The 22992-nt window shown below is 45.2% G+C and overlaps 1 protein-coding gene and 1 long non-coding RNA gene across 3 annotated transcripts; one reads left to right on the top strand and one right to left on the bottom strand.

Moving 5' to 3' along the window:
- Window positions 1–4725: 4725 nt before the first annotated feature.
- LOC123424245 (transcription factor MYB61) lies at window positions 4726–7103 on the bottom strand. Its single transcript, XM_045107947.1, has 3 exons — window positions 6677–7103; window positions 6415–6544; window positions 4726–6299 (listed from the first exon to the last, which is right to left on the bottom strand). Exons 1-3 carry the CDS (start codon window positions 6807–6809, stop codon window positions 5273–5275), a joined length of 1290 nt encoding a protein of 429 aa, XP_044963882.1. The 5' UTR covers window positions 6810–7103; the 3' UTR covers window positions 4726–5272.
- Window positions 7104–7130: 27 nt separating this feature from the next.
- LOC123424261 lies at window positions 7131–22667 on the top strand. Of its 2 annotated transcripts, XR_006621667.1 has the most exons (8): window positions 7131–7219; window positions 7376–7485; window positions 7566–7596; window positions 7777–8044; window positions 8647–8684; window positions 8771–8809; window positions 8891–9089; window positions 22608–22667. It is a non-coding gene; the product is annotated as an uncharacterized LOC123424261 (long non-coding RNA). The 2 variants fall into 2 exon arrangements; XR_006621666.1 differs by having other exon boundaries at window positions 7566–8044.
- The last annotated feature ends 325 nt before the right edge of the window (window positions 22668–22992 follow it).

The raw sequence follows: 22992 nt of genomic DNA, 5'->3' as shown, positions 1-22992 counted from the left end.
GTGTCGCCGGCCTCCCTCCCCAGCCGAATTGATTGGCCATTTCGGTGGGGGAGCGGGTGGACTGATCTCCGTTCCTGCCTTCGCTGCTTCAGCGGTCACCGCCAATGCAGCTTCAGTCGATCACGGCGATGTTTCCCCCCGCGTGAAATCGCGGTCCCAGTGACCCGGGCGATTTGCGGAAGGGGTCTCGCTGCATCCGCCCTGACAGGGAGGGGTTTGCTAGGGTACTGGCAAGGTTCAACGTCCCTTGACCGACTCCTTTGCTGGCGGCCTGGAGTCATGGTTCAGTCCTTGAGTCCCGGGCTCACCTCATTGTTACTTGTGGATATGGACCGTGACGCCCATGCCGACATTGCTATTTGCTGGTCGAAATAAATAATTGATCAGTGTTCACGACCGTACATACAATCATGCTCTGTAAGCTTGTGACCCCAGCCAGTGTTACCTGTACTTTGTCTGAACTATTGCTTCCAGGAAAGCAGGGCGCCTTGCCTTTATAAAAACAACACCGCCTGAATCGTTTTCGAATCGTGTTGGATAAGCTGGGTGTTTTCATCTAAAAAGATAACTCAGCTGTCAGAACCTTAATGGTTTGTTGATAAAAAGAAAAACCTTAAAGGTTTGTAGGCTTTGGAACTGAACCCAGTTTCTAGTGCCGTAAGGTTTGCATATAATTGCAGCACTGTTGTGTTAGTTGAGTGCTTGCACTAGCAGCAGTGAAGGAATACATTGGGTCTTAATTTCTTAATCCTAGAGTAGAGTTATTACATTAATGTCTTGATCCTAGACTAGTTTCTTTAGCTTTAGATGACAGATATATTCTTTTGTGTGTGCCTATGTGGTAGCTATAACCTACTAAGTATACATCTGAATCATGAATTGACTGTTTGAAACAAGAAATTCCGTGTTACCTATGTTTTCTCCTAACTGACAAGTGACAACTGATGAAAATGTGATACAGTTTCCTTTCTGATACCTGTGCTGCACTCTTCATCTATTGAGCACGGTTTCTCCCATCAGCATTTTAAAATAATTCAGAACGACAGGCTCTCAAGTTCCATAGTGTACATTTTGTAGATGTTAGTACGTTTTTCCTGGAGAATAGAATTTAGTATCTGTGCTGTAAAAAATTGTTTGCTGCACTGGTCAGCTGTTTCCAGTTTCTAGAACAAACAGTAAGAAAACGATTGAACTAGGTGTATACTACCATTTGGATACTCACCTGTGTAACTGATATAATGTTGATCTATATTATTGAGCTATCTAGTAATTTACTCAATTTGTTTCAGTGAACTTACGTTCAAGGATGTTGACGTTATGCAATGTTATTGTTCACCTGTTTGATTAAGTAAATGTTAAACCTAATGTCTCATTTCATAGGCTGGCAGTGCATCTTTAATACATAATAAAATGTTTTGGTATATAAGTCCCAACTGTTTGTTCTAAAATGAATGTACAAACTGGATAAAATCATTAAGCAAGAAGATAATAAAGAGCAAACCTAATGTCTCTTATTTGACCAGATAGGTAGAAGTAGAGGATGGGTGCATTATCAAGATAGTTACAGATAATCCAAAAATTAAAATTTCAAAATGTAGCAGTTGTATTCTGGTATTTATGGACGGTCTAAGTCAGGTTCTAAGAGTGAAGAACTCCTAGACAACTAAAGGTAAGTCAGAATGGTCTCAGCTTCTGCTCTTAGGTTCTGTTGTTGTAATCTGCATTGATCTTTCTTGTTTTTATTATCAACTGAAGTGCAATTGTTTCTTGCGCTTATACAAAGGTCTAACATGAACTGGGAACTCTGGCAACAGATCAACCATATGTGCTGAGATGCTGCTCAGTGAGACGTTGTTAGATATATTCTAGATCATCCCCAAGTTGTTTAAGAGACTCTTTCGTTGAGCAAGATGACTTCCATGTCCTGGGTGAACGTTTGTGATTTGCATAGCCGTCCCACAAGAATGATCCTGAGGCCTCGTTTGAATTAGCGTTTTCGGTCGTTTACAGCCGGTTTAAAATACACGCATAGACCGGTCGTTTTGTTTCCGGGAGAAAAATCAGCTATAACCGGTATTTTACCCCTGTAAAATAAATACTACTGTAGAAATTTACAACCATTGTAAGCGGGGCCTGAAACTGCTGGTAATGTAATGAGAAGATGGCCTCGATGTGCTGGGACTTGTGCTCGAAAGGAACTGCTGCAGCCAGCTTGTGAAGAAGGAAACTACGGCAGCGCTCTTCACAAGGCCAATTGATTCATCCTCACCAGCACAATGTGTCAAATCAAAGAGGTAAAAGGAAAACCCAGAAGGAAAAAGAACCATGATGCCTTGACATATGATTCCCTGAATTATTTTTTTGAATGCGCATACACTTGGTTGTATGGTAGATACATTCATTGCCATGCCCGCCAGTGAGTTAGGCTGTATCTAGTTGCTATTATTCTCTTGGTTGATGTTACCATCTACTTGCATACCTTCATTAGTAGGCTGTCAACTCAAGGATGGCTCCAACTAATTAAGCTGCTCATATTCGCTGCTTCTTCCTACCTTATGCCATTGGGCCATTCATTTTGATTGGGTGGACCTATTGAGTGGTGGATGGGTATACACTGTTGAAACTCTGCAAATATGTGATAGCTTTGAGCTTCTTATGGACTAAGAAGAGCTTGCTAACACAAGCACAAAAATGTGCCAGCTTTGATATTTGCCTTCACATGTCTGCGCATTCACAGTTTAATAACTGATGGAACTATTCGTAGTCAGTTGGTCACGTCTTCAGCACATAGGTTGTCTGTAAATGACACATGTTGACTGTAGAGACAGATAGTGCTGAAGATAGGGAAATTAACTTGACAAGTGCAGCCCCAAGATGGAGCAGTTTTTTATAATTACAGAACTCCAAACTTAGAGCTGTGCCAATATGCTTTCCTATTTCCATCATCATGCTGATGTCAAAGGGAGGCTGCGAGGAAACAACTATTCACAAGTACATATATCATGCAGTAGTAGATTCATGTCTTGCTTTTAGTTATTTCCTTGTAAAACGTGAACCGTATGGATTTATTTTTTTGCTTTACCTAAATTTTATGTTTCTATCAAACCGAAGCCATACTTGATCACAATGAATTGCATTGTGGGTTGTGTCAAATGGAATGGGTGAACTGGCTATTGAATGTTGTTTGCTCCATTTGGACCTCATAATAGTACACACATTACAATATTTCAGATCAAATGTTGCCAAGTAACTGTTGCTTGAGTAATTATGCAAAAGGACATGCAGTCCGGTGCGTGTTTGAGGGAAAAAAACTGTTGATTGAGTAATTTGTGATATTATTCCTTCTCATCTGTTATCTTCCATTCGTTAATGATGATGTTAGGTGGTCATTATTGCAGTCTACTGCTGCTGGCAACCTCGACACTAAATATCAAATTATTAAATTGGATGTCCTTTTTCATCTGGAAGAGCACTAGCATCCTCCTTTTTGAACAGTTGCTATTTTCCTGTCTTGTTACTTCTTCCTTTTCAACCTTTTGTTTTTTCTATCAACTGATGTGTCAATTTCTAAAACATGCAGATGCATCCAATAATACAGCTCATACGTCCAAAGAAGACACAGGATATAAACAAAGCGAATTAAAGTGCATATGCCACATAAGTTGAAACGGCATGGTACGCAACCAAGCTCTTATAAAGTTTAATTCATCGTGAATTATTTACCAGAACCTAGAGATAGACATGTACTCCCTCCTGAAAGAAATATAAGTAGTGATCTAAATGCTCGTATACTTCTTTACGGAGGGAGTAGTATTTATCACTGCATTCCAGAATTATTGGGCTTCTCTAATTTTCCTTTTGGTGCTAATGGTCCTTATGAGCATTATTGGTCTCATTGCGTCTTTGAAAATGAAAGTGCCAATCACTTTATGCCAGCCTTTTTTTTGCACATGACCAAGTCCTGTTAGTTGTGTGATGTAAATATAGCCTGTAACTTCTAAAGCTAATCCATTGTTTTGGAACCTGATTTCATAGGTCCATTATTTAGCACTATTGCAACCCATAGAAATAAATCCATATTTGAGGGTTTGAATAGGAGGAGTCATAAAGAAAGGATCCCACCAAGGCCAAGCCAAATTGGTTAACAATCTAACTCAGCCCATGACATGGTCCCTCAATTGTATTATTAGTCGGAGCATTAGTATTATCGCCCTTGGTACAGCAATGTTGAACGTTGAAACCAAGTTCTGGTACTCTATTTGGCCTTTTGAAGTAAAGGCTACCTCTTCTGGAGGTTGGTTGTGGGTTACTTGCAGTGTTACCTAGCTCGTACCACAACTAGTTCGTGATAGACCAAATAAGCACCCAAAATGCTTCAGTTCCATGGTTGCTGAATGTTGAGCTCTTGGCCAAGTTTAAGGTACATTTTGCAACGCTATGATGTAATCATGGACAAACCATAATGCACAGCCAATAGTTGAGCATACGGTTGAGTGCTCACCACAAAATGAGGCTTCATATGCTACCCATCTGCATGGTAGGTAGATATTCTTAAATACTTGCCTCCTTTTCTCTCAGCCGTGCTTACTCTCTCCTGAGGATGGTTACCTCTTTCGACCATATCAAATCAACCAATCCTTTTCCATGCTGGTATTGAAGTAGAAAGCGATCAAGTAGCTTCGGATTCTCCACAGGGAAAAGATTAAGACAGAAACAGGAAAGGGAAAGCCAGAGAAAAATTGCTCGTGGTCAATATATTCCAATTTTCTGCCTTTACAAATATACAACTGCAGTTTGTCGGCAACTTCTCAAAAGATATAAAAATACAAGTTGCAATATTTAATTCGAATCTACGTGCATGGCAGCTGTTGAAAAGTTTGGGGCTACTACTTGTATGGTTTGTGATAGCTACCGACACATGCAGTTTTTCCCATTCCTGTCTATTTATTTGATAAACAGAGAGTGAACAAAAACTCAAGTATCCAAAAGTTGAGCTGTCGTGTACAGAAGAAAACAACAATTTTGAAGAGGAAAGAAAGGGAGACTCCAGAATGTACTTTTCTGTGCAATTTGATGCCACTCCTGATGACAGAGTTATCTTTTCCGTGGCACTGCATGATCTTTAGCCGAGGAAGGTTGTGGAGGTTGATTACTGTATCAACCTCGCATATCTATCTATGCAAGCACCTCAGCATAGCCTGCTCACGAATTCGTGAGACAAGTCTCAGCTTCTGCTGATCTGCTCTGCTCCATGTATGGCAGAACATAGTACCTAGATATGCTCAAAAGACAAGGGCATTCTTTGTAAGTCTTTATCATACATGTCTGATGCTGCTTGCAGCTGTTGCTGCGGCTGCTGATTCTGGAACCAAGAAGCACATATCCCCTCCATGTTGAACTGGCTCTCTGCTTTGATCACATCATCGTATAGTGACTGGCTCTGGTTCTGCATCGCTGTGGTTGCCTCTGCAAAGGTTCCATGAAGCAAGTCAGGCCACTTGAGTTCCTCCACTAACTGAACTCTGGTATCTTTTTCTTGCCCAACTCCGATATCTGTCCATGGGAATACACTGTTCTCCAGAATTGAGTTCGTGCTCTGTGGCTCGAACCCCATGCTGTTGCTTCCGCTGCTCCCGGTGCTACCGCTGCTGCTAGGATTAACACCATCCCAGTAGAAAGGGGCACTGCCGATGCCAGTGCCCCCATGGCGGTGATTGTCTGGTGGGAGGTTCAGTCCCATCGGAGTCGAGAGGGCTGATGGTGAAACTGTTGGCATCACAGTGGAGATTGTGCTGCAGTTGAAATCATTCTGGTTAAACCAGAGTGAGTTCATATTTGCACCATCTCCACTGCCACACTCGTTGCTGTAGCCTAATTGCTGCTGGAAAGGAAAATACAGCGTTGGACCTGATGAACGGCAGCTTGATGGGCTCTCATGACCAGCAGTAAGCTGCTCCAGGAACAACTCCTTTGCTGGCACCTTAGGTCGTGCCAAGCTTGGAGTTTCAGGGCGCTTCTTGTCATACACCGGCAGCAGCATTGACGATTGGGCTGTCTCGCTGAGGAGGTGACCGAAGTTCCCTAGAGCACCAGTGCTTGACGGGTTGACGTCACTGGAACCAGAGGTCCTCTCGTTGCTGATGGTGGGAGCTGCTCCACTGCGATCAGCCTCGGTGAGGGGCTTGTGGGTGTTGGGGTCAATGCCCTTCTGCCGCAGCTTCTTCTTGAGGGACGAGTTCCAGAGGTTCTTAATCTCATTGTCAGTCCTCCCAGGCATCTGTGCTGCAATTTGAGACCACCTTCTCATGGAAAAAAAAAGAGGCGTATTAGTTGAATTATCAAGGTTTGCTCTGCAGTTACTAATGCTGAATTCTGTTAGGGTCCTCCAAGTGCAACTATAGGCTTAAAATTTACCTGTTCCCGAGCACAGCATGGAGTTCAACGATGAGGTCTTCCTCATCCTGAGCGAAGGCACCTCTCTTAAGGTCTGGCCTCAGGTAGTTTATCCACCTCAACCTGCAGCTCTTGCCACACCTTTGGAGCCCTGCAGCAATTTACGAGGCATATTTAGATAATTGGACTGACTAAGAGAGGGAAGCCTTCTTAGGAGGAGAAGGGAAAGACTGGAAGTTGGTAATTGACAAGAGTGAAATGGAGAGGATCAGTCTTTACTCACCTGCAAGTTTAGGGACAGAGCTCCAGCAGCCATGGCCATGCTTGGTTATGTGGTTCATGAGCTTCTCATCCTCCTCAGGGGACCAGAGCCCCTTCCTCAGCTTCTGCTTGTAGCAGCACGAATGCCTCCCCATTTCAGCGCAATGCAGAGCCCGCGAGCTTGAAATTCGCAGACCCGGCAGGTTCGCGGAACTTACACAGCCTGAAATTGCGCACAGCAGATGCCTCCTCTGGTAACACAGAGCTTCTTCAAGAATCCATGGCTGAAGGGGTGGGAAATGCAGAGGGTATAGTGACTTATATATGGAGAAATGATTGCTGGGGGCAGAATTGAGCAAGAAGAGCAACTGTATGTGTGTATGGTTGCAGATAGGAGATTTCAGTGGAAAGCAGGGAAAGGTTAGGGGGCACTCCTCTCCTTTTCTTTGCAGGACACCCCTCCCTTTAGCACCTTCTTTTAAAGGTGGTGGTGGTGGAGGTGGTTGCGAGAGGCGAAGGGGGGTTTAACCCTTCTTCACTTGGTTGCTTCCGGCTACGCGTGGGGGTACGCCTCGTCTCGTCATCTCTCCTAAGAATCTATGTCTGGTGCCAAAACCGGTGGGGTAGCCGCCTCCACCGATATTTTAATTGTCGCGGCCGCGGCCTCGTTTAAGAAATTGTACATTCATCTTCTCCTTCCTTGTGTGTTCTTTGAGCACAGGCCAGTGAAAGTAAAACGGGTCCGTCTGCCTCTGCATTATCAGGGAAGGGACTGCTTGCTCCTGCTCCGCCCATGGCGAATGACCACGACCTCCCAGAGCAGCATCGAGTGTACACCACTCCTCCTCCTCCTCCTCCTGCTGCTGCTAGAAGCCTTGTCTTTTTATTTATGTTGCCTTTCTTTTCTGCAGCTACTTCTACGTCACGGGTGTTCCATGCAGGGTAAAGCACACACACGGTTGGGGGAGGCGGCCATGCCCACCTTTCTTCTGCTGCTAATTAAACTCATCTTTGTTAGCTGCTGCTGCTGTGTGTTCGTGCATGTGCACCTCGTTTTCCCCCCACCTGCAAGATTTTATGTGTCAGACCCAAGCATTGTCCTCTATCTCCGTTGCTTTTCAGGTAAGTCACTGGATCACTTCTCTGTGGGGGAAAAGCCATCGTCAATCAATCATCACAGTTGGGGTCCTGGGGAGAAAGAGGTGGCACCAGATGTTCGTATTCCAGGACAGAGGGCATCTCCCTTTTGTTTACCCGGAGCAGCAAGCTCGCTGCTAGCTAGGCAATTTCCAATCAGAAATCTTTGCTTCTCCAATCCGGGACGGAGCACGTTGCCGCCGCTCAACCTGTCCGCGATCAGTGAAGAACCGGGCTTTCTATAATGACACAGGTACTACCAAGCATAATGATTTGCCTGCTGACTGTCGCTAGCGTCGTCAATGGATGATACGCCGATCATTGTAGAATGGAAATAAAAAAAACCTTTGTTTCCCAATTTCCTGATACAAAATAGGTCCATAGGAGGGGGGACAAATATTCGCGGCACAGTAGTATTCCCCAATGAGTCAGTCCATGCACGTATTATTGTTCCCATCCTTGCATGTCCAATACACAAAGGAAAAGAGTTTAATCCATGGTTCCATGATTAGGATCGTCTCGTAATGTCATCCTTGTGTGCCCATGTGATGGCCGATACTCGTCCCCATTAAACAAGACGCGGGCCGGGCACGAATCAAAAGCCATTGATGATTGATTGGGCGTTTTATTTAGTCCGGTTTCCAGCTGATCGTCTTGTCCTTTGATTCCCCATGCAGCGGATCTCATCCGTTCTGGAGGCTTGCATTGTCTGTTCTGATAGACCCTTGCATGTATTTGTTTATGGAGGTTTTGGAGCAATTAGCACATCTCCGCTTGTTTCGTATCGCAACGATTAAAACCTACCGGTGCGTGTCCGTGGGGGTTAATGTCACCATCCCTTCTTTCTCCATGCAGCAGGACTTGCGGTTGAGCCAGGATAAACCGACTTTTAGGTAACAACAACCTGCCTTTTGCTGGGCACTGCTCTAGCTGTTTCACTCACTAATTTGTTGGCTCTTGAGCTTTTCTTCCCTAGCAGCTCGCTCACTGGCGCACTCCAGGTGACCCTGCTGTCATGGTAAGGATGCAACTCTACGTTTAAATACGCCAAATGCGGGCGTAATTCTGATATTCTGAACCTTTCATCTGTATCTTACAGGTGCATGCATTATCTAGAAAGAGTGGGAGATAAGGGACGGCAGCAGCGTGGCGATTAGCAAGCTGGCATTAGAAGATCACGGGGGTAGGGCGAGTTTGACGAATGAACGAGAGGCATCTTTTCCGGGGTCCCCAACAGGACATAGGTCCACCCCCTCCCTACAGCACCACACAGGCACAGGCACAGGCACAGGCCCAAGGTGACTTACTCGCCCACTTTTCAATTCTTTCTCACTCCGTCTCAATTGGGCTTATGATAATACTATTGTTACGATCAGCATTATTATGCATGAGAGAGAAAGAGGCGTTAAATTTTGCGACGCATGGGTCCTGCCGTCCTGGCGATGATGAACGAATGATCGGTACAGCCGGGATTCAAGAGGGATAAAAGAAGCCATCACAACAGGACGGACGGCATCCCGTAGTACGCCCGGCGGGCCCGTGGAAGCCAACACTGCTGCATGCGTACCTTTCATTTCTTCTACTCTCTTTCTTTCTTTCTAGATGGGAGAGAGGAGAGAGAGAGAGTCGTAGGACACTGGGCCGTCGTCGGTAGGGGTACCGTCCAACCCAACCCAACCCAATCCACCCATCCATTACTCCCATGTAGACACAGTCAGTGGCTGCCCATCGATGGATGGATGGAGCGAACGATTCAGCGGGGCTACTATACTATAGGGGGCCAAAGGGAAAAAGGGACCACGCTGAGCGCGCGCGCGCGTGTGTGCCAACCAACTCGACGCGCACTCGCCGCTAGGCTGCTAAGCTACTGTACAAACCTCCTATGAATGAGTATGTTCATGTCGCAAATAGTTGGCAGCTACCCTGGGCCTGGGGTACCCGGCCACTTCCTCTTGCCCGCCGATTCCCCGTTGAATTCGGACGGACCATGGATGAAACCCTTGAAAGTTGCCCTGAGTTCATACGACGCCGCGACGCGGAGCCTCGGCGAAACTTGTCCCGAGCATGTGCGTGTAGATACATCTTTTATCTTTCTGTGTATATATCTCTTCTTTTGGTAGAGAGAATAATCTATCTGTATCTGTATGTGTAGAAGATGCTTTAGTTTAGCAAGTGAATACTGCTGTCGACCCTTTTTAGCCGTGCTCGTCCCTGTCCGTGGCTAGCTGTCGGCCGTGCGCGTGTGTGGTATGCGTGCGTCCGTAGCCAATTCTGCGCTTCCTGTATCCCACATAAATCCCAATGCATGCCTCTGTGGAAAAGCATGCATGTGGGCGCTATAGAATGGCGTAATCCGCAAGAATCTGAGGTAACATGGCCTGCTTGCCATGGGTTTGCGGCAAGGAGTGCTTTCTAAGTACAAGAAGACATACATTCCACGCCACACAACACACACGAATGCCACTCTACTACACATGCTAGAAATGCTACTCCCCACGTAGCGTGGGCACGCGCTTTAGTTACCGCCCTGATTAAAATACGTGATGTGTCGATTTCAACTTGTTTTCGTGTGTCTTTGCCTCTTGTTTTTTCCGGTTGTGTATCTCGGTGCCCGTTTGATGTTCTCGGTTCTGAATCCTGCAACTATGTGAAGATTTTAGAGGTTTGTGCCCGTGCTCAATGGAACGGCACTCTTGCCAATTTCCCCTTCTCATGCACTCTGAAGCAAACGGTATCTACTTTTGTGTGAAGTGGATGCGTTTTGGGATATGTATATGTGACTACACATGGACAATTTCCGCATGCACGCCCACTTCCCCACCGATCCAGTGGCCAGCAGTTAGAATCACCTTTTTAATCAACTATAAATTGTTCATCAAGACTACACCAGGATTGCCCAACCATTTGTAGCTGCCTCTTACCTTCCTAATGTAGTCTATCCAGGATTTAAAAATGTAATTAAGGACGAGATCCATGCATGGCTCTCTCGCCGTCGTCCTTTTCATGGCAAACAAATGGCCTATATGAATTTGCTTTCATGTGGTATTCTGGAGAATTTGCTTTCATGCGATTGGCATCACTTTCTCCAGCCTAGTATATCCATGTAGCTCGAAAAGTGCCCGTGTCCGGCCTTAATTCTATTCTAGTCTCTTTCTTTCTCCCTTCACTCTCAGCGATAGACACACAAAACCAGTAACAGATGTTTTGCATTCTTGGTGAAAGGCGACATCATGTGTAAGTGTTCTCTAACCGCAGGAAACTGCTAATGGTTGGCACTTCTGTTTCATTCCAATATGGTAAAATGAAATGACTGTTATATTCCAAATCCTTACATGGGATTCAAGATTCTACTCCCTCCATCCGGAATTACTTGTCGCAAAAATGATAGAAATGGATGTATCTAGAATTAAAATACATCTAGATACATCCATTCCTCGGACAAGTATTTTCGGACGGAAGGGAGTATTATATTATCAATACGAGGTTAAAAAAGTTTCCACATTTGCTTTGACGAGCCGAAAGGACGCCGGTGGGCTTCGAAAACGGGATTGGGGACAAGCGGTACGGGACACATGATGTACCCAGGTTCGGGGCCCTCCTTGGTAGGTAACACCCCTAGTCCTGCTAATTTGGTTGATGAACCGGATGGAATTACAATGGTGCTTCTTGAGCTGTGCGACAGAGGAAGAAGAAGGTGATAGCCTTCTGCCTCTCCTTTATGGGTGTTTGCGCGAGTGATCGCCCAATCGCCTGCATGGGGTGGTACCAGGGGGCTTTATAGGCCAACACCTGGCTTACAATAAGAATAACGGGTAACGGGGGACCCGGCTGGCAGCCTCTCTTGCCGGCCGAGGGGCCCGCCGGCGGAGTAGTCTTGTCGTGTGGAGCGCGGCTTTGCCTCGAGCCGTCCTAGCTGCGCAGCCGGCCAGACGCAACCAACCCTTCGTGGGCAGAGGTCGTCCTTTGTTAGTTTTTTGAAGAGGGATGGGAGGAATGCTTGATTTAGCCTACCCCGAGGTCACCCCCCGTCAGTAGTCCCCGAAGCAGGGGAGGTCGGCCAGCTAGGAGCGACGGACCTCGCCAACTTGGATTCTTCATCCGCGGGCTCGCGGAGCCGCAACCGGACCGCGCGCCAGCAGGAGGTGGGCCAGATCGCAGCCGGCCGTCGCGTGGTCCGTGTCGAGCTGTCCGACGCGCAGTGGAAGGACGCCACGTGTGACATGCCGTGGGCCGGGGCCTGACAAGCAACGCATGTGACAGGACATGGCCGTGGGGCGGGGCCAGCACGACTCCGTCGTCGGCCCACGCGCGCGGAGCTTCTATGGATTGGGAGCGACGGTTGGTGCACCCGATGAGTAATGACATCGCCCGTGCGGCGCGGGGGTAGCGGGGATCGTGTGCACCTGATCCTCTCTGTCACTACCCCGTGCAGGGTTTAAATGGGCAGGAGGAGGGGCCGAGGGTGCCATTTTCTCCCCCGAACCTTGGCTTCTCCGTCGCTCTCCTCCTGCGCAGAGAGAGAGAGAGAGAGAGAGAGAGAGAGAGAGAGAGCTCCGGCCCCGCAAGACAGCGAGGTGGTGGTGTTTGCCGAGCACTTCGCCCGAGGGCTCGGGCTGCCGATGAGGATCTTGTTCCGCCGGTTCCTCACGTACTACGACCTACACCTGGATCGAGTCGCACCTGGATCTCTGGCGCCGGCTCTTCTACTTCAAGCAACAAACTCTGGTAACGACAATGTCGCCATGAAGCATTTGTCTCTGACGCTGGATGGTTCGGCCAGGGCGTGGCTGAATCAGTTGGATCCTTCTAGCATCTACTGCTAGGAGGATCTCGCTCGAGTGTTCATCAAAACATTCGAGGGCACGTGCAAGCGCCCTGCTGGTTTGTCCGAGTTGCACCATTGCATGCAGAAGCCGAACGAGTCCTTGAAAGATTATATCTAGCATTGGACCACCCTTCATCACACGGTGGAAAACGTTTCTGAGCACCAGGGAGTCTGCGCTTTCGAGGCTGGTGTCAGGTACAGAGAGTTATATCTGAAGTTCGGTCGTACAGGTGACATGTCCATGAGAAAAATGATGGAGATTGCTGCCCGATACGCCAATGCTGAAGAAGAAGACCGCATCCGCAGCGGTAAGGGAAAAACAGTTGACAATGATGCTAGCGGCAATTCCAATCAAAAACAGAAGCACAAGGCTGATGGTTCCACTCCGGTAGAAGCGGCCACCCTGACGGCTCAAGGAAAGTTCAAGGGGAAGCCCAAAGGGCAATTTCCCCCCAAGAAGTCAAAAAATCAGTCAAATGTTCTGGATTTACCGTGTGCAATCCACACGAAGAAAGATGAAGATGGCAATCTAATATTGCCCAAACACACTACTCGTCAGTGTAGACTGTTGATCCAACAGTTCAAAGATAATTCGTCGAGTGAGAAGACTCCTAAGAAGGAGGATGAAGAAGATAAAGAAGATTTTCCAGCTATCAATGCCACCTTGATGATTTTTGCTGATGTAGCGAGCAGAAGTCGGTTGAAGGTCATAAACAGATAGGTCAATATGGCAGTTCCGACCACGCCCTCATACCTCAAATGGTCTCAGACTCCCGTAACGTTCGATCAGTCGGATCACCCTACTCAAGTTCGCTTTTCAGTCGGCGGGTGAAGTAAAAAAAGCAAACATCCATCTAACAGATCCTGATTTTGCCCCGACCAACATCTCAACAACACTTGACATCAAATAGGAAGTCGAGCTCATCGAGATCCTCCGTGAGAACTGGGACATCTTTGCATGGAAGCCTGCTGACATGATGGGTGTGCCTTGGGAACTGGCTGAGCACCGATTGAGAGTGGATGTTCAGGAAAAATCTGTTAAAGAGCATTTGTGTCGGTCTGTAGCAGAGAAACGGAAAGCAATCAGCGAGGAGTTGGCTCGACTCTTGGAGGTCAAGTTCATACGCGAGGTTTACCACTCCGAGTGGCTCGCAAACGTCGTCATGGTCCCCAAGAAGGACAAGTCCCTTCGTATGTGGATATTCTTGAAATCGATACAGTAAGGTCTGCCCAAAAGATCACTTTTCGCTCCCCCGCATCGATCTAATTGTCAACTTGACCGCGTGGTGCGAGCGTTTATTCTTTCTTGATGCATACTCTGGCTACCATCAGATTCGTCTGTTTGGTCTAGATGAAATAAAAACGGACTTCATCACCCCTTTCGGGTGTTTTTGTCATATCACCATGCCTTTCGGTTTGAAGAGTGCTGGCGATACTTTCAAGCGTATGATTCAGAAGTGCCTGATTGATCAAATCAGTCGAAATGTCGAAGCATATATGGATGATATTTTGGTCAAGTCCCGCAAAGATTCCGACCTGCTGATTGACTTGTCAGAAACATTCGCTAACGTAAGAAAGTATGATATCAAGTTGAACGTGGGATCGATGTCAACCCCGAGAAGATCGCCGCCATCGTCCGAATGAAAATCCCTGTGCGTGTGCACGATGTCCAGAGGCTCACAGGCTGCCTGGCTGCGTTGAGTCGGTTCATTTCTCGTCTCAGTGAGAAGGCATTGCCTGTGTATCGACTCATGAAAAAGTCCGATGTGTTCGAGTGGAATGACGAGGCAGAAGCAGTGTTTGTCGAGGTAAAAGCCCTGCTTTCCACCCAGTCGGTGCTTGCTTCTCCGCACAACAAAGAACCCTTGCTCTTATACATCACAACTACTAACCAAGTCGTTAGCACAATTCTGACTATCGAGCGAGAAGAGGAAGTCAAGGATTACAAAGTCCAGCACCCAGTCTACTACATTTCTGAAATGCTGACCCCTTCGAAGCAAAGGTACCCTCATTACCAGAAGCTCCTCTGTGGAATATATTTATTAGCGAAGAAGGTGGCGCACCACTTTCAAGATTATTCGATATCAGTCGTCAACGATGCTCCTTTTGTCAGAGATTCCGAACAATCGGGACGCATGTGGTCGCCTGGCCAAATGGGCCATCGAGCTCTTATACTTTGACATCAAGTTCGAAGCAAAGAAAGCTATCAAGTCTCAAGCACTTGCTGATTTCATCGCCGAGTGGGTGGAACAACAACAACCAACTCAAATTCACTCGACACACTTGACCATATTCTTTGATGGCTCTAAAATGTTGAATGGGTTCGGTGCTGGTGTGGTATTGGTGTGCCCAAAAGGTGACAAGCTCAACTATGTTCTCCAGATTCATTTTGATTCCTTCAACAACGAGGCTGAATATGAAGCGCTCCTCCACGGATTGCGTATGGCCATCTCACACTACAAGAAATATGATCGATAATAACCCACCATTTTGGTTAAAGAATCGTCATTGGTATCATATTACGATCTTTTTTTGACCAAATTCAGAGGGTCAACAATTGGCCGTCAAGAACGAACAAACATGACCTTTTCAATATTTTGGTCAAGTATTCTTTGACCAAAAAACTTAAGTCATAAAATCTTTGACCAATTTTTTTGGTCAATACATGTGTACCTGAACCATGTAGGATCTGACATGGCATCATCCACGTGGTTAAGGTGATGACATGGCGGATCACCAATGACTGAAAAATTAGGTCACAATTTTACTAGCCCTATCCAAATCAGACACCTAAATGGGCCAAGCCCAACAATTCAGATCAATATTTGATATTTCAGCCCATTACTATTTTTTATCTCGGACCAGGCCTTTTTTTTACACAGTTTTCATACACTAGGCATCGTAGATAATTGTGACGAAAAAAACATTATGATAAATGGTTTCGGACATTTCAGCAATAAGCATCATTGCAGAAACTTTACAAACATGCACCACATAAAATAGTCCGGCCTTCAACTCCACTACAAATCCATTTACAATGAAGCTTCATTCAGTTACAACTCCAGCCCTAGAACCTAGTAACTGTTATTAAAATGAGCACATAAAGAGAATGAAAGGTACATTGAAGCTTCATCTAAGTCAAACATGTTAGAATGACTAACAGTTAACTGGTCCTACATTAGATTGTGAAAGGAGCACAATATGTGATTTGACTTGTAACCATATTCATGTGTGTATACCAAGTGTGGGTGATACAATTGAACCCCCGGCTGCCATATCTTCTTTATTGCTCCGGAGGAATGAAGGGACATGTGTAGCAGTCTCCATTGTCTTCCTAGCATTAGGATTATCATCATCTTCAACACAGATGCATTCTAGTTCTTCATATAGTAGTTTCGTTGTTGTGTCCGTTGCCCACGCCAATAAATTTCTATCTAAAATTCACGTGCACACATTCAAAATCAAAAGATATAGTAGAATGTAGGTATGAGTTAGAAAGTTACTGCATGAATGCAAACACCTTTTGGGTGACTCATCAACATTCCAATCTATAGAAAATAGTAGCTTACACTAAATTAAGATTAACTGGCCTATATATGTAGTAAGGAATGAACTTATGAGCCATTGTGGCCAACTAAATTTACATCAGCTCCATAACAGTTTTGAGTTATCACTTTCTCTAGCAAATGGAACAATTAACGGGACATAATTTTAAAACTTATATGGATTTCACCATTTGAACTACAGATAATATTTCTGTCTTGCAAGTAGAAGGGAGTGATAGATACCTGTTGATAGAAGGTAGATCTCTGAGATGGAGATAAGGCAAAAAAAAAGTGTTGTCACGGGTCAGGAATTATGTTCAGTATCTCCTGCAAAGCATCCCAACAGGGTTTATAAAACATATGTAAAAGCGATCCTCAATGTCTATTTCTCAAACAATAAGTACACTAAGTACGTGGTAAATTTATTGCCTCGGCACCGCATGCACTTGGTTGTTTCCTAGGATCAAACAAATACGGAAAGCATCACAATATATGGAAGTAATTTGTTTCTGCAAGACAAAAAGGTAATATGGTATGTATTCAATAGGTGATCTAATGATTTAATTAGACATGGACAAAACGCTATAGAAACCTTTTTTTCTCACCAGAGATAGAAGTTCTATAGAATCAAGATTTTCACAATTATATATACTATGATAATCTAAAATATATATCACTTGTTCCTGATTGCCCACAACATACGTTGGCACCAATTGCCGTTGAAGTATATAATAATGGAAGTACTACAGAGCTAAAATTGTGGACATATCATGAACAATGAGGGAAGGGTAACAAAATATATGAGCAAAAAATATATGAATTAAGCAGATAATTTTATAAGTGTACATCACTACTTTTTCCGGCTGAGTGGGCGTAGGAACATCTGCTAGTCTTTACCAAGAAGTTTACTTGAGCATAATTCTTTTGGTGCCACTTCAAACAAATACTGCTAGGGTGATACCTTCTTTGACCTCTTAAATGCATATACGCTAAATGCATGTTTGCAAATAGAAAATTCTGCTGGTGTGGCGTTTTCATCCTTCCGCTTCTGTTTTCGATTGGAATTGGCGTCAGTGTTGTCGACTGCTTTACCTTTGCCGCTATGAAGGAGGTCTTCTTCTTCCCCGTTTGCATAACGGGTCGCTATTTCCATCATTTTGCTCATTGACATGTTGCCTGACCGACCGAACTTTAGATATAATTCTCGGTACCTGACACCTTCCTTGAAGGCGCATACTGCTTGGTGCTCGGTAACATTCTCCATTGTGTGGTGGAGAGTGGTCCAGCGCTGGATGTAATCATGCAAGGACTCACTTGGCTTTTGTACGCAATGATGTAACTCAGAAAGGTTGGCAGGGCGCTTGCAAGTGCCCTCGAAGGTCTTGATGAACACTCGGGCCAAATCTGCCCAACAATATATGCTTGAGGGTGCCAGCTGATACAACCATGCACCGGCCGAACCATCCAGCATCAGGGGCAAGTGCTTCATCGGAACGTTGTCGTTGCCGCCGCCAATCTATACTGCAACTCGATAATCAACCAACCACGTTTCGGGCTTGGAATCTTCTGTGAACTTGCTGACTCCAGTCGCCAACCTGAAGTTGGGAGGAATATCGGCAGAGCGGATTGCCCTGCTGAAACACTCGGGACCAGAAACTGCGGTGCCACTTCCACTCGGATGATCTCGAGAGAGACCATCTCTGTAGGCTTTGCCTTTGTCTATCCTTCTTTGTGCAAGTACATCTCTCGCATCAAATTCGGGATTCTGCTCGTCACCGAACGGGTGTTGGTCATCGTAGTTTCGGGACACATACGAGCCGCTCCGCGGAGGAGAATGCACTCGACGGTGGTCATCGTGGTGATAACGAGGGGGAAACTGGTTCCAACCCTAGTCTCGGTGCTGATACTCTCGGTGGACTCCATCTCTGCGACGCTTGGGTGAACCTGGACTGTAAATTGAATGGATTGTATCCGCTCTACGTGAATTACTGTGTAATCTATTGAGTAATTGCGATACAACAGAGTTCTGCTGCTGTTCTGCTTGAAGCAAAGCGTGAATCTGCTTTAAGCCTCGACCTGCCTCTGAATCTGACGGCTGAATTGAATCTGCTATCTTAGCTGCTGCTGCGATATTAAGTACCGGAGTACGATATACCTCAGTATTGTCTTAATGACCGCCTGAGAAGAGATGTCGCTGACGCCGATTGGAAGTTGGAGGACGATATACCGGGGTGCGAACCCTTGTGCCAAAGGGGAGGGGTGGCTTATATAGAGTACGCTACCCCTCATCAAGGCCTCAACATCTAACGGCTCGATCAATATGAGTTAAAGATATACGTTACTGATAATGTATGCAAGTAATAAGTGTTATTAAAGACCATTGGCTCAACGTATGTCCGTTGGCCTTCGTGGGGGTGGCTTCTGGTCTTCAATGTCGACTGGAACCATTCCGAGTGGATACTGGTTGTCGAGTGGATGGGAATGTAGTCCGAGTGTTTGTGTATCGAGTGAATTTTTAGGTGCCATGTCCATCCAGTCGGAATCTTCTATGCGACCCTTGGCCTAATAATGAGGTACCCTTGGGTAGGACATTAAGGCCAGGCTTGTGACCCTACCCTAGGTACATTTCCCCATCAGGTGGCCTCTCCCGGTAAAACCCCGGAACCTATTCCTCACTCCCGGCACTTTACCGGTAATGCCCGAAATCTTTTCGGAAGCCAAATGCAACAATCCTATATATCAATCTTCGTTTACGGACCATTCCGGAGACACTCGTGACGTCCGAGATCTCATCCGGGACTCCGAACAACATCCAATTACCAACATAAATAATTCAACTATACCGAAAACGTCACCGAACCTTAAGTGTGCAGACCCTGCGGGTTCGAGAACTATGTAGACATGACCGAGACACTCTCCTGTCAATATACAATAGCGGGACCTGGGCGTCCATATTGAATCGTACATATTATGCGAAGATCTTATCGGTTCAACCTCTATGTCAAGGATTCACATAATCCCGTATATCATTCCTTTTGTCCTTCGGTATGTTATTTACCCGAGATTCGATCGTCGGTGTCGACATAACTATTTCAATCTCGTTACCGGCAAGTATCGTTACTCGTTCCGTAATACAAGATCCCGTGGCTAACTCTTTAGTCACATTGCTTGCAAGGCTTGTTTGTGATGTTGTATTACCGAGTGGGCCCCGAGATACCTCTCCATCACACGGAGTGATAAATCCCAGTCTTGATCCATGCTAACTCAAGGATACCTTCGGAGATACCTGTAGAGCACCTTTATAGTCACCCAGTAACATTGCGACGTTTGATACACACAAGGCATTCCTCCGGTGTCAGTGAGTTACATGATCTCATGGTCATAAGAATGTATATACTTGACATGCAGAAAATAATGGCAACAAAATGACATAATCATATGCTACGTTTATAATTTGGGTCTTGTCCATCACATCATTCTCCTAATGATGTGATCCCGTCATCAAGTGACAACACGTGTTTATGGCTAGAAAACCTTAACCATCCTTGACCAACAGGCTAGTCAACTAGAGGCTCACTAGGGATATTGTTTTGTCTATATATCCACAAATGCATTTATGTTTCCATTCAATACAATTATAGCATGGATAATAAACTATTATCTTGAAACAAGAAATATAATAATAACTATTTTATTATTGCCTCTAGGGCATATTTCCAACAGTCTCCCACTTGCACTAGAGTCAATAATCTAGCTTCACATCTCTATGTGATTTACAATGTAATGAATCTAACACCCATACAGTTCCGGTGTTGATCATGCTTTGCTCGTGGAAGAAGTTTAGTCAGTGGATCTGCAACATTTAGATCCATGTGCACTTAGCAAATATTTATGTCCTCCTCCTTGATGTAATCGCAGATGGCATTGAAGCGTCGCTTTATGTGTCTGGTCCTCTTGTGAAACATTGGTCCTTGGCTAGAGCAATGGCACCAGTGTTGTCACAGAACATATTGATTGGGTCCAGTACACTTGGCACTACTCCAAGATCTGACATGAACTGCTTCATCCAGACACCCTCCTTAGCCGCCCCCGAGGCAGCTATGTACTCCGCTTCGCACAACGATGCTTTGCTTGGAACTGCACCAGCTTACCGCATCCCCGTTAAGAATAAATACGTATCCGGTTTGACACTTATAGTCATCCGGATCAGTGTCAAAGCTTGCATCGACGTAACCCTTTACGACGAGCTCTTCGCCACCTCCATAAGCGAGAAACATTTCCTTAGTCCTTTTCAGGTACTTCAGAATACTCTTGACCGCCGGGTAGTGTTCCACTACTGGATCACTTTGAAACTTGCCTGCCATACTTATGGCCAGGCTAACATCCGGTCTTTTACACAACATTGCATACATGATAGACCCTATAGTCCAAGCATAGGGGACGACACTCATCTCTATCTTCTGCAGTTACTCGACATTGCGTCTTACTCAACTTTATACCTTGTAACACAAGCAAGAACCCCTTCTTGGATTGTTCCATTTCGAACTTCTTCAAAACTTTATCAAGGTATGTGCTTTGTGAAAGTCCTATCAGGCGTCTCGATCTATCCCTATAGATCTTTATGCCCAATATGTAAGCAACTTCTCCTAGGTCCTTCATTGAAAAACTTTTATTCAAGTAATCCTTTATGCTTTCCAAAAACTCTACACTGTTTCCAATCAGCAATATGTCATCCACATATAATATTAGAAATGCTATCGAGCTCCCACTGACTTTCTTGTAAATACAAGCTTCTCCAAAAACTTGTATAAACCCAAACGCCTTGATCACCTCATCAAAGCGCTGATTCCAACTCCGAGATGCTTGCACCAGTCCATGAATGGACCGCTGAAGTTTGCACACTTTGTCAGCATTCTCTGGATCGACAAAACCTTTGGGTTGCATCGTATACAACTCTTCCTTAAGAAACCCATTAAGGAACACCATTTTGACATCCATCTGCGAGATTTCATAATTGAAAAATGCAGCTATTGCTAACATGATTCAGACGGACCTAAGCATCGCTACGGGTGAGAATGTCTCATCGTAGTCAACTCCTTGAATTTGTGAAAAACCCTTTGTCACAAGTCGAGCTTTATAAACGGTCACATTACCGTCTGCGTCCATCTTCTTAAATATCCATTTGTACTGAATAGCTTTTCGACCTTCAGGTAATACTTCCAAAGTCCATACTTTGTTTTCATACATAGATCCTATCTCAGATTTCATTGCTTCTAACCATTTGTTGAAATCTGGGCCCACCATTGCTTCTCCATATTTCGCAGGTTCTCCAATAACGTGATTGACAAGACAGAATTCCCGTAGTAGTTAGGAGCGGTACGTGCTCTTGTCGACCTGCGAGGCCCGACAGTAACTTGATCTGAAGCTTCATGATCATTATCACCATCCATCTTTCCTCTCTTCAACCACCAAGCCCCCTATTTATACCCCGCCCCTCCCCGCACCCCGTTCCACCCGAGACCCGCCCCTCCCCATGCCCCACGCCGCCACAAGCCACCGCCGGACTTCGGCCGGAGCCGAAGCTCTACAGAGCTTCTGTCGCTCCCGTTCGATGCCCCAAGCCCCAGCAGGCACCACCAGCCGCCGCCGGAGCCCCTCCTCCACCGCTTGGACGCCTCCGCCGTCGTCCACAACCACTGGAAGCTCCCCCAGCTGCCCCAACGCCTTCGGCCATCGGCGAACTCACCGGAATCCCTTCTAGCCACGGTGAGCACTCCCTTGGTTTTCCTCAGCCGTTAGATCTGCAGCAGATGGACCAGATTAGATCACACTTACCCCTTCGGTTTTGTTAAGAAAACCCTTTGGTTTTCTGTTAGTTAGACTTTAACCGAAGAGTTTTTCGTTAAGTTGTGGCCATCCGCTAGTTAGGCACCCTCAGTGCACACTCCCCGCCAATTGTAATCTGCCATGTAGCACCCTGTTCGTCAGACTAAAATTTTTACTTTCTGTTTCTGTTTAAAAAAATAAAGTTTTTGTTTTGTTTTTGCTCTAACTTTTAGGTTATAACTCCAAATTAGATGTTTCTTTTTTGCATTGTGTCACAAATTTATGTAGTTTGTGTAGATATAAAGTTTGACCATGTTTGAATATCTTAATTTTGAATTTAAACATATTTGATTCAAACCTTGTTTTGTGAATATCTGGAGTTTAAAAATAGGTTTTTAGTTGATTCTTTTTGCTACTGATCACTAGTGATCTTATTTATCACTAGGTTTAATTTCAGAATTTTTAGAATATTTTAACTTAGGATTTTCAACAAAACAGAATCTGTCTTAGTTCTTGTAGGTTACTTTTGTTCTCTTTTGATCTAGCTACTTTTTGATTTTTGTTTTATTTTATTTACTTGTTGTTGTGATGCTTATTGTGTGAAATTATTGTTTCATTAGATCATCCAGAGTGGGAAGCTTGTTCTCTAGAGGCGCTCGAGTTCGAAAGTCGTCAACAAGGCAAGTCACGTTGATCATGTTTTACTTGTGGTTTTGTATACATTTAGTTCAACCTTCTCCACCCATTGCATGCAAAGTAGGTACTTGTAACTTTGGTTCTTGATGTAGAATCATGTGGTAGGCACCCATCACCCCTTGTTACTTGGCCCTGGATGTTAATTTTATTTTTCTATGCTTTTAGTAGACAGGGTGTTTGGTTGAGTGTTTATCAGGAGTGTTGTGAGAACTTAATAATCAAGACATGAAGACTTCAAGATTTCCAAGACCTCGTGATGCAATACACTTTTGGGTGAAGGATGGTTTAGATGGGCACCCTGGAGTAACC

Source organism: Hordeum vulgare, chromosome 1H (genome assembly GCF_904849725.1).
Source record: "Hordeum vulgare subsp. vulgare chromosome 1H, MorexV3_pseudomolecules_assembly, whole genome shotgun sequence".
NCBI lineage: Eukaryota > Viridiplantae > Streptophyta > Magnoliopsida > Poales > Poaceae > Hordeum > Hordeum vulgare.
The sequence above is the reverse complement of the archived record's forward strand: the minus strand, read 5'-3'. Positions and strand labels throughout refer to the sequence as shown.

Coding starts and splice junctions, on each gene's coding strand:
- LOC123424245 (XM_045107947.1), bottom strand. CDS start 6,809: ATGGGGAGGCATTCGTGCTGCTACAAGCAGAAGCTGAGGAAGGGGCTC. Junction 6,545..6,676: donor CTCTGTCCCTAAACTTGCAG/GTGAGTAAAGAC, acceptor AAATTGCTGCAG/GGCTCCAAAGGTGTGGCAAG. Junction 6,300..6,414: donor CATGCTGTGCTCGGGAACAG/GTAAATTTTAAG, acceptor TTCCATGAGAAG/GTGGTCTCAAATTGCAGCAC.